This window comes from Oreochromis aureus, linkage group 20 (genome assembly GCF_013358895.1).
Source record: "Oreochromis aureus strain Israel breed Guangdong linkage group 20, ZZ_aureus, whole genome shotgun sequence".
NCBI classification, from domain to species: domain Eukaryota; kingdom Metazoa; phylum Chordata; class Actinopteri; order Cichliformes; family Cichlidae; genus Oreochromis; species Oreochromis aureus.
Window position 1 is genome coordinate 23,398,916 of NC_052961.1, and position 14,869 is coordinate 23,413,784.

General features: G+C 39.1%; 1 protein-coding gene across 1 annotated transcript in view; it reads right to left on the reverse strand.

Annotated features, from left to right (window-relative positions):
• The window catches only part of si:ch211-112c15.8 (tumor necrosis factor receptor superfamily member 1A), a 33,662-nt gene that overhangs the window by 10,769 nt on the left and 8,024 nt on the right, over positions 1-14,869 (reverse strand). Inside the window, exons 3-7 of the mRNA XM_031726499.2 lie at positions 8,833-8,929; positions 8,607-8,726; positions 7,774-7,937; positions 4,768-4,880; positions 1,677-1,728 (exon numbers count right to left, since the gene is read on the reverse strand). Of these exons, the coding sequence (XP_031582359.2) occupies positions 1,677-1,728; positions 4,768-4,880; positions 7,774-7,937; positions 8,607-8,726; positions 8,833-8,929 (546 nt within the window). The remainder of the gene's footprint in view (positions 1-1,676; positions 1,729-4,767; positions 4,881-7,773; positions 7,938-8,606; positions 8,727-8,832; positions 8,930-14,869) is intronic.

Consider the following 14,869-nt stretch of genomic DNA (forward strand, 5'->3'; position numbering starts at 1 on the left):
CAGAAAGAGTCACTGGCGAGGAAAAACTTTTTATATATCATCAAAGAGAAACATGTTCATTGAAAATGTAAATTTTCCACTGCCATTAAAGGTTCAACACACTTTCTGAACTCTAGCATGCACATCGTGCAGCAGGCAGTTGTTTTTCTACCAAAGCAGAATGACAGAAAAAATATGCCACGCAGATCAGTGGAGACTCGGTCTGTTTTGAAGACAGAACGGAAAACATGTCAGAGTATTTGGACCATCCTCCACCCAGAGCTAATGAACTAAGACTCTTCTTGACCGTCAGAGTTCTCACATACATGACTCATATTGCAAACCTCAGTCCAAAAATATGGTACCTGGATGTCATCCTCATTTCCAAAACTTCCCCGATACATATCGGTGAGATATGAACCTGATTGATTAATAACTTATACTGTTAAATGTATAAGTAATGTTCGCACATGTCTGCAGTAGGTGAATATCCAAGCAGCTGTAGCTGTACTGCGTGTTAAAATATATATAAATATATACCACAGAGTGAAAAAAATATTCTCTCTACAGACGTCCACCACAAAGGTCAAATATTTCTGACTCTTAGGTGAGTGATTAAAGTTCAGAAGAGGAAAAGTGATCATACAAATAATATAATACAAAGCCCCCACCAAAAAAACATCTTGTGATATGCGTCCTTACCAAGTAAAATAAATTACAATGTGGCCCCACAGAAAAGACATAAGTTGGAAAAACTGTTGAGCAATAGGAGATGACAGGTCAGAGAGCCCGGTGCTACCAGCTTACTGGAATATTCTTCCAGTTTTACACACTGTGGCCTTCTTCATTTTCCTTTTCCTAAACCCCCACTTAAAATTATTGATGTTGACTGCCCAATAATAACACCTAAAACAAAGGGAATCCTTCTGCTAACTTTTCCCTACATTTGTGATTATTTAGATCCCTGAAATATAGCTTGCAGTATTGTTAAGAGTTCTTCATCTGTGACTCTCCTCTCATTATTGTGAGTTATTGTATATTTTCAATAGAGTGATTTCAGTCTCTCAAAGGTAAACCTTAAGAAAACTATTGGTCGTTGTCTTTACATTTATTATTTATTTATGTATTATGACAAGAACCTTGCTCTCTTTGAGGTGGGTAAATGTGAATAATGCATAAAGAGAACGTAAATAATCATTAGGTACAGCTCATGTAAATGTATCACGTTATTAAACGTCACAGTCTCGCTGCACCCAGAGCTGCAAGACCAAGCTGCAGTAATCCACAGAACTTCTTCCCTTCATTCATCCACATACAACTACATGTCACTACAGCCTTAACGATTTTGCAGCAACTAACGTACATACGCTACATATGGAGCTCTAATTACCAACAATAAAAACAGAAACCACAACAGTGAGGATGTACACTAGCTGTAGTCATGGCAGCAATGAGATTTACCGCTACTCGAGAATATACGCAGGAAGAGCTCTTAGAAAATATTACAAATAATCATAAATATTTATCTTGCAGTCATAAAGACATAACGTTTGCTTCCTCTTATCCAAACATAATCTTTTCTGATAGTTCCCATCACAATGAATAATGAAAATCCACTCAGAGGAAACTGCATTAAAGCACCCTTGAAATTAAACACGCAGATGATCCAGATCAAACCTATGAACAGGATTACTTACCAAGACAAGGTTCATTTTGGGAGAGCAGGCAGTGTGGAAGTTAAACAACCAACTTATGCTGAAATTCACTCATTTGAAAGCAAAACAATGTCGTTTTCACCAGCAGGACGAGGCACTCTGACTGAGCTGATGTGTAGATTTCCTTTAAAGCTGACTCAAATTAACGGTTTTAGGAAGGCTTTGTTTGTGTGAGTGTGTGTGTGAGTGTGTTTGTGGGTCAGGGCTTTCAGTTCTTTGGAGTGTTCAGAGAAGTGTTGCGAGAAACAGGAAACAAAGTCAGATGTAACCACCCACCCCTTACAGACAGACGCATACGCACATAGTGACAGTGTAATTCCACTGAATCTCAGTGATAATGATGTGGTTCAGACAAAAGCCTTGGTGACATACATGGGGATATTTCACAAGCTGGACAGTGTGGTTAGATCTGATGGTGGTGCGGAGTGGGGCATGTAAGAGGAGGTGTTGTACACCGTGAAGGTGTTGGCCATGTTACTGGCTCTAAAGCAACCTACTTTTCATTCAAACTTCAAAAACAAGAGAAAAAAGAAGGATGGGACCACAATGAGAATCAAACAAATGTGGTTAACTCAGTTGTTTATCACATCAGAGGAGTGAATATTCATTCTTCCTCTTTTGATCCGACATATAAATCTACACCAATCACATTTTATTGGTTCACAAATTCTTTTCAGTGCGTGTTTTGACAATTTAACTGAATGCCACACTTATGTCACGGAGTGAAAAAATACACCAAAAAGTAGTATACAGGTTTAAAAAATAGAATTTATAATCCAAAGGAATACATTGTTAATACTGCATGGAGTGCTGACTTCAGTTTAAATTAAAAACTACAGCCTAGCCTTTTTCAAGTTTGAGAAAGAGCAATGCAAATCAGGCACAGAAGTAAAACAATGCTTTCTGAAATAAATCCAGGAGCTATCACAGGCGTTTGGCTTCCTGCTGTAGACACAAAGTCACACTGATGTAAGGATGCTACATTCAAAAATGGGGAAATTTGAGACTTACAAAAATATCCCAAAATATCCGTGTCTCTTATGATGTGTCAATACATTTGATCTAATGAGTCATAAAGCGCTGAGGTGGGAGTCAAAAAGACAACATGAGCAGTAATAACGTCCAGTGGTTTTTAACTCACTAATAGTCATATGAAACTCGATGAATTTGAAGATCTGAAGCGTTCATCAAAGCTTTTGATGTTGAAGCTGGAGCTACAGTTGGAGCATCCATCCGTCAATCCATGTACTGCCCAAACCCACAAGTACATGGACAGACGGATGGATGCCTTGACACCAAGGTGTTGTCAACCCAGTCGAGAGACTTGTTGGAGCAGTAATGGGAAAAGAAAGCCAGCAAACGTTGTATAATAATGCGATCTGACTACATTATACTCTTTTCTGTATTTATTGAACACACTGATTTATCATTCAAGTTGCTGGTTGATAAAATTCTTTGCCTGCAGGAGAATTTAATCATTTCCAGATCAGATCTGCACTCTGAATTTGGATCCCTCTTTCATACAGATTGGCTCTTAAAGTTAATCCTTCATTGTACAACTTATATTTGAATGATTAAGATCCTTTTTCTGCCATCTTACCTGCTTTCTACCAAATGTCAGAAATCCCACTTAGACACTCTCCAAGTTCTCCCCAGTGATGCAGCAACAAGCACTGGTAATGTCTGAATAACATATTCACTATAGAGAAGAGCAATGCAATTTTTTTTTGTTTTCTTTTGTTCATCAATAAAATAAATAATGTTTTTGTAATTGTAACTAAGATTTGGCCATACTTTACGAGAAACTGCACAGCTGTGGATAGATATGTAAATGATGCTTTAGCATGTTTCCTCCTGCATTCTGGTTCAATCTGGTTCAATCTGATATGCTGTCCTATAAATAAGGAAAGAGACTGGTATTGTCAACACAGGAAGCTGATGGCATATCTAAAAAGGTGTTAAGAGATAGCGAAACCCTGATATGAAGACTCAAATGATTACTGCTCCTAAAATCATTATGCCTTTTCTGTGTAAATGATGAGGTCTGCCCACAAGTTCAGCTGGATCTCAGATCAAAGTCCAGTAAACCAAACTAATCAAATAAAGCGGATATCTTCAACAGTCTTTCAGCGTAAGATTCTCTCTGTTATTGCATGGAGCGTCCTCCGAGGTGCAGAGGAAGCAGGAGATCCAGGGAGCCTGTTTACTCTTTAAGAACGATCTATGAAACTAGCATTTCACATGTGCTTTCTGAGTTAGCCAGGCAACCCATAACCTTCTTATTATTAGACACTGTTGGCATTGCTCGTCACCACGGTTAATCATGCCCACAGTCAAACCACAGGAGCAGTGAGTGCACAAGAGATGTGCACGGAGGTTAAATTTGCAAACGTGTTTCCTCCATTCTGACTAAAAAGCCTAAAGAAAACATGAAGTGCTCGACTCAACCACAAATATATTTAGATCAGAATTTAAAAGCAATTAAAAGTGTTTTTCTAGTTCATGCAAATCCTTTAAAGTCATAAAACTTTCCCTGTACCGTCTTCTACCTTTGGCATTGCTGGCAATTCTTTGTTTAGTCAGCATTCTCTGAAAGGAAAATGAAGGTGGCTGAATTCATGTAATCATTCATTTATTTATTTATTTTAAGTGAAAGAGTTGCTGCATTATGTAAGCTGGCATATGAACATTAGTTTGGTGGACACAAGGGTATTTTCTAAATGATATAATTACACCGCAAAGTCTCCAGCCTGTGAAACTACCTCAGCCCGATACTCTTCCTGTTCATAATGAAACACAAGTCTGACAAGATTTCCCAGACTCAACAGATTTCATTCAAGAGTCCTGACTTCATAAAAGTGGTTGAACATAAATATGAGATCACCAAAATATCATTGTGAAAAGTTGCAGGAACAAAAGAGCATATTATACTACATATATATATATATTAAATATTCATCCTAACATTTTATTTTAGTCAGATTTAACTCCAGATCCTCTTACATTTTCTCACACTACCACATGTGTCTATTCACTGGAAGCTGAGCAGGATACTTACAAACACATGACTCACACTTGACATTTCCCCATATGGTTTTTCATTTCCATGTAGGTGCCATCTTTTGCCACATCTTTTGAATCTGTACTTTTCAATTGGCTTGTCACAGGTACCACCTTTATGACAACCTGGGACAGAGAAAGAGAAAAGAGGAAAGTTAGTGTTATACTTCCACAATACTGACAAAGGTTTATTTCGTGTTTTTATGACTGCAGAGTCCTCTGAAAATTCTTTCAGAGGACTGTAGAAATTGTTGTTTCTGGAGCAGCGAGACCGTGACCTAGGATCCGAATAATTAAAAAGCCTTCTTTGCCTCAGTTACCGACTATGTCTACTGTCTCCTTTAAACACTGCAGCCTTAACATTTAGCTGCCAAATGCAGTTACATAGGGAGCTTTATATTAACACTAAAAACAAAGAAGATAGCAGTGTGGATGTACACTAGCTGTTGTAATAACAGCAATACGATTTACAGTCACTCAAGAACAAACAAAATAAAAATACTAGACTTAATAAACAAAAGACTTTTATTTAGTCATTAGCATGTAATTTTTGTTGAGTGTCGCATGACACTGAATATTAAAACTCAACTCAGACAAAACTGCACTAAAGCAGCCTTGAAATTGAATATGCAGATGATTCAAATTAAACCTACAAACTGGAATAGAGCAGGCAGTGTGGAAGTTAAACCAATTTTTAATAAAATTCACTCAACTGAAAACAATCGACTCATCACCAGCAGGATGAGGAACACTGACGTGAGCTGATTAATAGGTTTCCTTTAAAGCTGACTCAAACCTGTGGTTTAACGATAGGTTTATTTCTATGGATGTGTTATTGCGTGTTTGGGGGCTCAGGACTCAGGAGTGCTCAGAATGTGTTCAGAAAATTGTTTTAGTTAACAAAAAAGCACTAAAAAACTTAACCAAAATGTTTTTTTAAATTACATCACAGTGTGGGAAGAGATAACACACTGAAAAAAATGTTGTTTAAATCATTTTATTGCATCGATCTGGTTGTTGCCGCTCGTCTTGAATAAACTGCTGGTTAGCTAAGCACCCTGAGAAGGTTATACAAATTAAATGCACAAACATGACTCGAGTTGCAATATTAAAAGTATGTGCACACTGTTATATAGAATTTATATACAATTTACTGTAAGTCTGTGTATGTTATCTGGTTGCTGCCTTCATTTGTAGTGCTATGTGCCGTCACAAACAATCTAAGCATATTTGATATGTTTTTGTCTCTTTCGTTGTACAATCTTCTACTGCAGGTGCTTCCTCGTTTAGTCATCATTTTCTGAAAGGAATAAAGGTGAAGGTGACTGACTACATGTATTTACAAGGGAGCTTGTTATTAGAATGAATTATTAAACAGCACGGTGTGAATATCAATCTAGTGCTTTAACATCCTTTGAGTTTGCTTACTTGGACAATCTTGACAGTTACATTTCATGCAGATCAGTGAAACAGCAGATTCTGAATTGGAGTTTTTGTTTTTTACTGCCACACACTGTGTTACTGTTAAAGACGCAGGGCTTTATGACCATCTCTTTATCTGAGGGAAAATCAAGATGCAGTTTTTTCATCTTAGTCCAAATAACTGGAATACACAGCTCTGACAAGGCCACAGGACTACATGTTGTTCTCTCAGTCAGTGTCTTTTCATTAGTTTTAGTTTTAGTGGAGAAAAAGGTCATTTCTAAATGCTGTGCCAATATTCATGTGGTCAGCAGTCTCAGTTTGCATCCTCTCAAAATGATACTCTGCGGGTTATTTGTAAAATACAATGTTAAGACCGTCATAATATAGAATAGAATAGAATAGCCTTTATTGTCATTGTACAGGGTACAACGAAATTGGAGTGCCACTCCCTTGGTGCAAAATGCAATAATAAATATAAATGTAAAATAAAAAAGTACAATAAAACAATCGTAAGTACTCAAACAATAGTAAGTACAATATATACAGGATAGCAGCATTAATATAATGATAGTATGAATAGCAGCATAATATAATGACAGTGACAGTATGGTATGGCTAAGCAGGTTCAATTGTTTTTGTGCTTATTTACTACGGTGATAGCTCTGGGAAAGAAGCTATCCCTGAATCTGTTTGTCCTGGTTTTATGTGACCTGTACCGTCGGCCTGACGGTAATAGTTCAAACAGTTGATTGCTGGGGTGAGAATGGTCCTTGATGATATTGCCAGCTCTGCTGAGGTACTGAGAGTTTGCAATGACCTCCAGGCTGGGCAGAGAGCAGCCAGTCATCTTCTGGGCTGTGTTGATGACCCTCTGCAGTGCTTTCCTGTCTGCAGCTGAGCACCCTGCATACCATGTTGTTATGCCGTACGTTAGGATGCTCTCTATGGTGGCTCTGTAGAATGTCACCAGCAGCCTCTCCTCCAGGTTGTTCCTCCTGAGCACTCTCAGAAAGTGGAGACGCTGCTGGGCCTTTTTTACCACCGCCGTGGTATTTGCAGTCCAGGAGAGATCATCAGAGATCTGCACGCCCAGAAACCTCATGGAGTGTACCCTCTCCACACGGTTCCCGTGAATGTACAGTGGGGCTGGGTCTGCTCTGCCCTTCCTGAAGTCAAAGATAAGTTCTTTAGTTTTTGTGGTGTTCAGTTGGAGGTTGTTAACTGAACACCACTCAGTCAGTCTGTTGACCTCATCTCTGTAGTCCGACTCATCCCCCCTTGAGATGAGTCCAACCACTGTGGTGTCATCCGCGAACTTTATGATGGTGTTTGAGAGATGGGTCGGGGAGCAGTCGGATGTGTAGAGCGTAAACAGGAGGGGACTCAGAACACATCCTTGTGGAGACCCGGTGCTGAGTGTGATGGTGCTGGACAGGTGGGGGCCGAGTCTAACAGACTGTGGTCTATTTGTCAGGAAGTCCTTGATCCAGAGGCAGATGGGGGTGGAGAGTCCCAGGTGAGACAGTTTCTGGACCAGGATCTCCGGGATGATGTGATTGAATGCTGAGCTGAAGTCCAGGAAGAGCATTCTCACATAGCTTCCTCGGTGCTCCAGATGACTCAGCGCAGTGTGGAGCGCTATGGTGATAGCGTCCTCGGTGGATCGATTTGTCCTGTAGGCAAATTGGTGGGGGTCCAGAGTGGGAGGCAGACCGGCCCTGATGTACCGACAGATCAGTCTCTCAAAGCACTTCATCACTACAGGCGTAAGTGCAACAGGCCTGTAGTCATTTGGGCTGACCACAGCTGTCTTCTTGGCGATGGGGATGATGGTGGAGGTTTTGAGGCAGGGTGGGACGGTGTTTAATGACAAGAAAAGGTTGAAGATTTTAGTGAAGACTCCGGTCAGTTCGTCAGCACATGCTCTGAGAACCTTTCCATGTATTCCATCAGGACCTGCCGCCTTCCTGGGATTCACTGACCTTAGAACACACCTCACTTGATGCTCCCCAAGTGTTAGTGTGCCGGTGCTGGGGGCGGGTAGAAGTGGTGTGACAGCTGAGGGCCTGGTCGTCTCAAAGCGGGCGAAGAAACGAAGAATACTAGTCATGAAAAGAGATCATGCACTTTTATTTTGGTCAAATTTAAATTTGACCCCCCTTCAGCTTCATCACACATACTGACGGCACACATCACAGTTAATGGAAGATGAGTAGGATCCTTACGCTCACAGACACTACACCTGAGATATTTCTCTCTGTGGTTTTTCCTGTGAAGATGCCATCCTCACATATTTTATATATTGAAATAACCAGAAAATATCCGTCTGTCATATTTCAGTCTAATTTAACTTGAAAACACCTTAAACTTTATCACATGAGCTGACAATATGTGTAGCAGCAAACTGAAAATGAGCGGGATACTTACATAATTCATACCTACGACAGTTCATTATGACGTTTTCTACAGCTGTGAATGTGCCATCCTCACATTTCTTGCATTTGTACTTTTTAACTTGATCATCACAGTTACCAACTTTATGATATCCTGGGAAAGAGAGAGAGAAGGAGAAAGGTAACGAGTTAATGTGATTCTACCACAATGACTTCACGAATGCCAATTATTGGCAATAATAATCCTCTGTGTATCTTACCAGCTGGGCACAAATTGTAACATGAATCATCAGTTTGTTCGATCCCCTCAGTGTGACTCTGTCCACAGGAAATCAGTGCAAGTATCAGTGGGAAGACCTGAAACAAAAAAATGAGATCTGAAGATCTGAGGTGTTAAATGAGGGTTAAGGTGCTCGTGTGTGAGCAGGACTGACATTTGGTCACAAAAGCTAAAACAAAATGACAGAAAGAGTAATAATGATCGACTCTTGCCAAGAAACTGGAGAGGAAAAACTTGTTTTTTAATTTCAATAACTTTTTAAGGAGACTGAAAATATGGGAAACATATTCTATAAAATTCTAGACTTTCCACTGACAATCAAAGTTTAACATTTTTTCTGAACTTTAGCAATAAGGTCCAAGAAACACACAAAGTTGATCCACCGAGGCTGAATGACAGAATGAAAATATGCCACGCAGATCAGGGGGGATTTGGTCCATTTTGAAGACAAGTATCTTTGCAAACCTCAGTCTAAACATGTGGCTACCTGGATGTCACCCTCATCTCTATTGCTCTTTCCTGATACATACTGGTGAGTTATGAGCAGGGGTGCACATAAGTGGTCCGCTGTCAAAATAAAAGACGTGCACCAGATAAGAAGTTGCAACGCGCGTTTGCGTACGTATAAAAGCCACTGTTTTTGTCCGCTAGAGTGGGATTTTCATGGCATATTCTACACCACATCTCTGTGCGTTCATCGTTTGTTTGAAGCCAGCTAGCCTCCTGCAACCACTTTTCTGAGAATACGCGCTTCTTTTGCGCTTCTTCCTTTGGAGGTGGAGGAACACCAAAGTAATTGCTTAAAGGAGCTTGCTTCTTGGACATCTTTAAGAGTTCTAAACAAATGTCTGTCCTCCTCCAGAAAATCTTATGTACGCTGTTACGCTGTTAATCTTATGTATGTATGTAATCTTATGTACGTATGTATAAAATTATTACAGAACTTAAATGTGATGAGAAGGCTTTTAAATTTAATTGTGGATTTAACAGGGAGCCAATGAAGAGAAGCCAGTATGGGAGAAAAGAGTTCTGTTCCTGCTGCAGCGTTTTGGATCATCTGAAGGCTTTTCAGGGAGTTTTTAGGACATCCTGATAATAATGAATTACAGTAGTCCAGCCTAGAAGTAATAAATGCATGAACCAGTTTTTCAGCATCACTCTGAGTTTCTAATTTGAAAAATATTACACAAGTGGAAAAAAGCAGTCCTACATATGTGCTTATTATGCACATTGAAGGACATACAAACATTACTCTAATATCTATACACTTTCACGGTAGGTGAATATCCAGTAGCTGTGCTGTGAGGCCTCAAGAGATTAAGAAAGCTAAATCTATGCAAATACATACCAGGGAATGCAAACCCTTGTCTAAAGTGAAACAATGCTATTCTCTCTACAGACGTCCACCACAAAGGTCAAATATTTTCAGACACAGGTGAGAGAAAAGAGTTCAGGAGAGGAAAACTGATCATACAAACAATATAGACTTTTTTAAAAACTCTTGTGATATGGGCTGCACTGTTGAGTGATAGGAGATGACAGGGCTGAGAGCCCAGTGATACCAGCTTACCGGAATATTCTTCCAGTTTTACACACTGTGGGCTTCTTCATCCTCCTCTTCCTAAACCTGAACACTTATATTCATGGATGTTGGCTGCCCAATAATAACATATAAAACACAGGTAATCCTTCTGCTAACTTTTTACATTAGATACAGATTATTTAAGTCTCTGAAATATGACTAGCAGTTGTACTGTTAGAGGTTCTTCCTGCATTACTATCTTCTAATTATTGTGACAGATTATTGTATATTTTCAGCACAAATGCACCAGGTAAAATCTAAAAATTGAAATAAGCGCAACCTGGAAGATGAACAAAAGATGAATCAATGAATCAAAACTCTGGCACAATGGTAAACTTAACACAAAGGAAAATGAGACAAAGACTGAACATCAGGGAACATATTAGAGAAAGGATAAACTGGAACTCATGCAATAACTACAAATAGACACTGGAATGTAAAAGGTGACAAACCAAGAAAACCTGTGAACAGAAACATGGCAAAACCAAACAGCGAACATCAATTAGAAATGAAACTCATAGCTCCAAAAACACTACATGAACTAAAACTCAAGCAAAAAGTATTTAACAATAAACACAACTTAAAGGTCTGCTAGGTCCAGGACCAATGACAAATATATGCAGTTACACTTGGAGCTTCAATAACAACACGAAAAATGGAAACGTAAACAGTGAAGATGAACTAGCTATAGGACAGACAGCAATGTGATTTACAGTCACTCAAACTCTCAAATTTAACAATAAGTCACAATTAACAGATAAATACAATAATTTATCTCACAGTCATTAAGACATAATGTTTGTATCCGCTTATTCAATCACAATCCTTTCCAATAGTTCCCATGACAATAATAATTAAAAAACATTCAGATGAAAACTGCATTTAGAAAAACACTGTTTTTCTCAATCCAGCTCAAACCTATAAAAAAGTATCACTTACTAGGGTAAGATTCATCTTTGGGGTTTTAGGTTTGAGGAAGACTCTGATTGTGTGACTGTGTGATCGTGTTTGGGGGTACAGGGTTTCAGTTCCTTGGGGTGTCTTCAAAGAAGTGTAGATAAGAGCAGGAAATAAGGTCAGATCATGTGACAACCCACCAGGAACAGGGGTGCAGTTAGATAAGCAGTTAGATCTGCGGTGGGGTAGTGTTGGGGACTGTAGAGTATAAGAGGAGGGCTGGTACACTGTGAACATGTTACGTATTTTATTGGCTTTAAAACAACCTCTTTCTCTTTAACCTCTTTTTATTATAGAAATCTTCCTTTTTTATTCCAACATAAAAGTCTACTTTTATGTACTCTACAAAAAGTGCTTCACTGTTCATTCAAACACAACACAAACACATATGTGAGTATAGTTGTCATTTAGTTCCTAATTATTATTTTTTTAACTGCAATCACTTTCAGGTAACTTAATACTTTCTCTAATCAACTTTTCATTGGTCCAAAAATCTGTTTATAACCTGTTTGACAGTTTAACCGAGCACCACGCTTATGTCAAGAGGTGTGAAGTTACACCTTCAAGAGGCATATATTTAGAATTTATATTTAGAATACGAAGAAATATAGTTTTTAAATTACATGGGGTGCTAGCAAGATGTCCAATACTAATAAAAAGATGGTACACACCTTGGAATGGCCTGTATTTGTATAGCGCTTTACTTAGTCCCTATGGACCCCAAAGCACTTTACATTACATTCAGTCATCCACCCATTCACACTGGTGATGGCAAGCTACATAGTAGCCACAGCTGCCCTGGGGCGCACTGACAGAGGCGAGGCTGCCGGACACTGGCGCCACCGGGCCCTCTGACTACCACCAGTAGGCAACAGGTGAAGTGTCTTGCCCAAGTACACAACGACTGAGACTGTCCGAGCCGGGGCTCAAACCAGCAACCTTCCAATTACAAGACGAACCACAAACTCTTGAGCCACGATCGCCCATCTTCAAGAAGACATGGCTTTCTTTATTTTTCTGCTAAATCTGGTTAGAAATCAATGTTTGTTTGTTTGTTTTAGAGATTTGAGCCCTAACATAAAGCTTAAAGTCATTTCAATGTTTCTGACTACATTTCAGTGTAACTTACACAATACAGCATAACCTCCTTTTTCAAGCCCAGCTGTGCTGCAGTTTGAGAAAAAACAACATATCTGGCACAGAAATAAAATAGGACTTTTCAACATAAAAGCAGGAGCTATAATTGCACCAATCACCAAAACATGTGCAAGAAAAGGCATTTGGCTCCCTGCTGTAAACACAAAGACACTCTGACATTACTATATTAATTAGTTAGTAAGGCAACCTTAACCTGCTTGTTATGAGGACTTTTGGCATATATCGACGTGCTATTCACCACAGGTAGTTACATCCTCAGTCAAACCACAGGAAGAGTGAGTGCACAAGAGATACAAGAGATATGTGGGGAGATGTTAAATTTGCAAACGTGTTTCCTTCATTCTAGCAAAAAGCCAACATGTCCATTGCTGAAATCAGGGCATGCTCAACTCAACCACAGACATATTTTAGATGAAAATTTAAAAGCAGTTAATAATCAAACAGTGTTTTTGTACTCAATGCAAATGTTTCGCTCACCAAAGATATTACCTGTAAAATCATAAAACACCCACAAAACATATAGTCACACTTGATAGACAGCAATAACAAATCGATCCAATTCATTTTGATTAAACTGTGGTCAAGTAATCAGCAATCAGCAATATTAATAATGTGTGCTTAACATTCATATACAGTACTGTAAGCCATCAATGCAGTAAGTACAAAAATGATTGCTGTCTTCATTTGCAGTTCTCTGCTCTTTTCAGTCTGTTAAAAACAAAATCTCAACATGTTTGATATTTTTCTCTCTGTTACATTATACAATCTTCAACAATCAAATGCATATAAAGGTGACTCTTCACTTGGTCTTGTGTGTTTTAGTGCTGAAAGTCTGACAAATTTTTATTTATATTTTCATACCCATGCAACTGCATGCTTTACATAAAAAATTGCAAAATTTAATTCTGATCCAATTTCTAACAATGGCATTTCAGTCTCTCAAACTACTAAACTTTAAGAAAATGCTATTCTAATGATTTTGCATTTATTTTTCATTATTGTAAACTAAATATGTATAAGTAAAAACAATTTAAATAATTGCCTGTAAATTTATAGAGTGATAATTGAAGACACTTGATTAACTGTTTATGAGCAAGTGTGAGTTCCTCTGTAAAAGCAGATGTTTTGGGGATTTTGCAGGTCTGGAGCATTCAGGTTTGTGTTAACAAGTTAGGATGGAACAATCAATTATTGCAGTTCATCATTGTGGCAGGGTTATAATATCATATCCAAACAACCTGAAGCCCATGCTTCTGCAGCATATTCGTGGCTCAAGAGTTGGGAGTTCGCCTTGTAATCGGAAGGTTGCCGGTTTGAGCCCCGGCTCGGACAGTCTCGGTCGTTGTGTCCTTGGGCAAGACACTTCACCTGTTGCCTACTGGTGGTGGTCAGAGGGCCTGGTGGCGCCAGTGTCCGGCAGCCTCGCCTCTGTCAGTGCACCCCAGGGTGGCTGTGGCCACAACGTGGCTTGCCATCACCAGTGTGTGAATGTGTGCGTGAATGGGTGAATGACTGGATATGTAAAGCGCTTTGGGGTCCTTAGGGACTAGTAAAGGCGCTATATAAATACAGGCCATTTACCATTTAATACAAACGTCTCATACCAACAGGCAGCACGGTGGTGGAGGGGTGACAATCTGGGCTTGTTTTACAGCCACATGACCTGGACACCTTGCAGGCACTAAGTCGACCATGAAGTCCTCTGTATACCAAAGTGTTCAAGACTCAAATGTGAAGCAAACTCTCTGAACAAATCCCCATGAATCTCGATGAACTGAACTGAAACGTCCCCACGATGTGAGAGACTGATAAAGAAAAACCCCACAGAAAACCATTACTTCAAGTTACTGCTGGGAAAGGTTGCTCCACTGTCCTGTGGAAACTCTTTTTCACAGGAAAATATTGCTGCTAGAGCAGCAAGACCACAACAGGGAATCCCAGTAATCAGGAGGCCTTCTTCTACCCTGCATGTCTGTTATACACAATACTGCAGCATTAACATTTTCAGCAACTAATATGAAGTTTGATTATCAACGCTAAAACCACAACAGCGAGGATGAATGCTAGCAATAATGACACCAACAAATATGATTTACAGTCACTGAAGAATATACATAATAAAAGATAACTTTTAAGCAACTGTAAAAAAAAATATATTTTAACAAACCTTATCTTGCGGTCATTAAGACATAATCTTTGTATACCTTTATGTAAACATGAGCTTCACACAACACTAAACGATAAAACTCTACTCAAAGCACCCTTGAAATTGAACATGGAGATGATCCAATTAATCCTACGAACAGGATTACTTACCAAT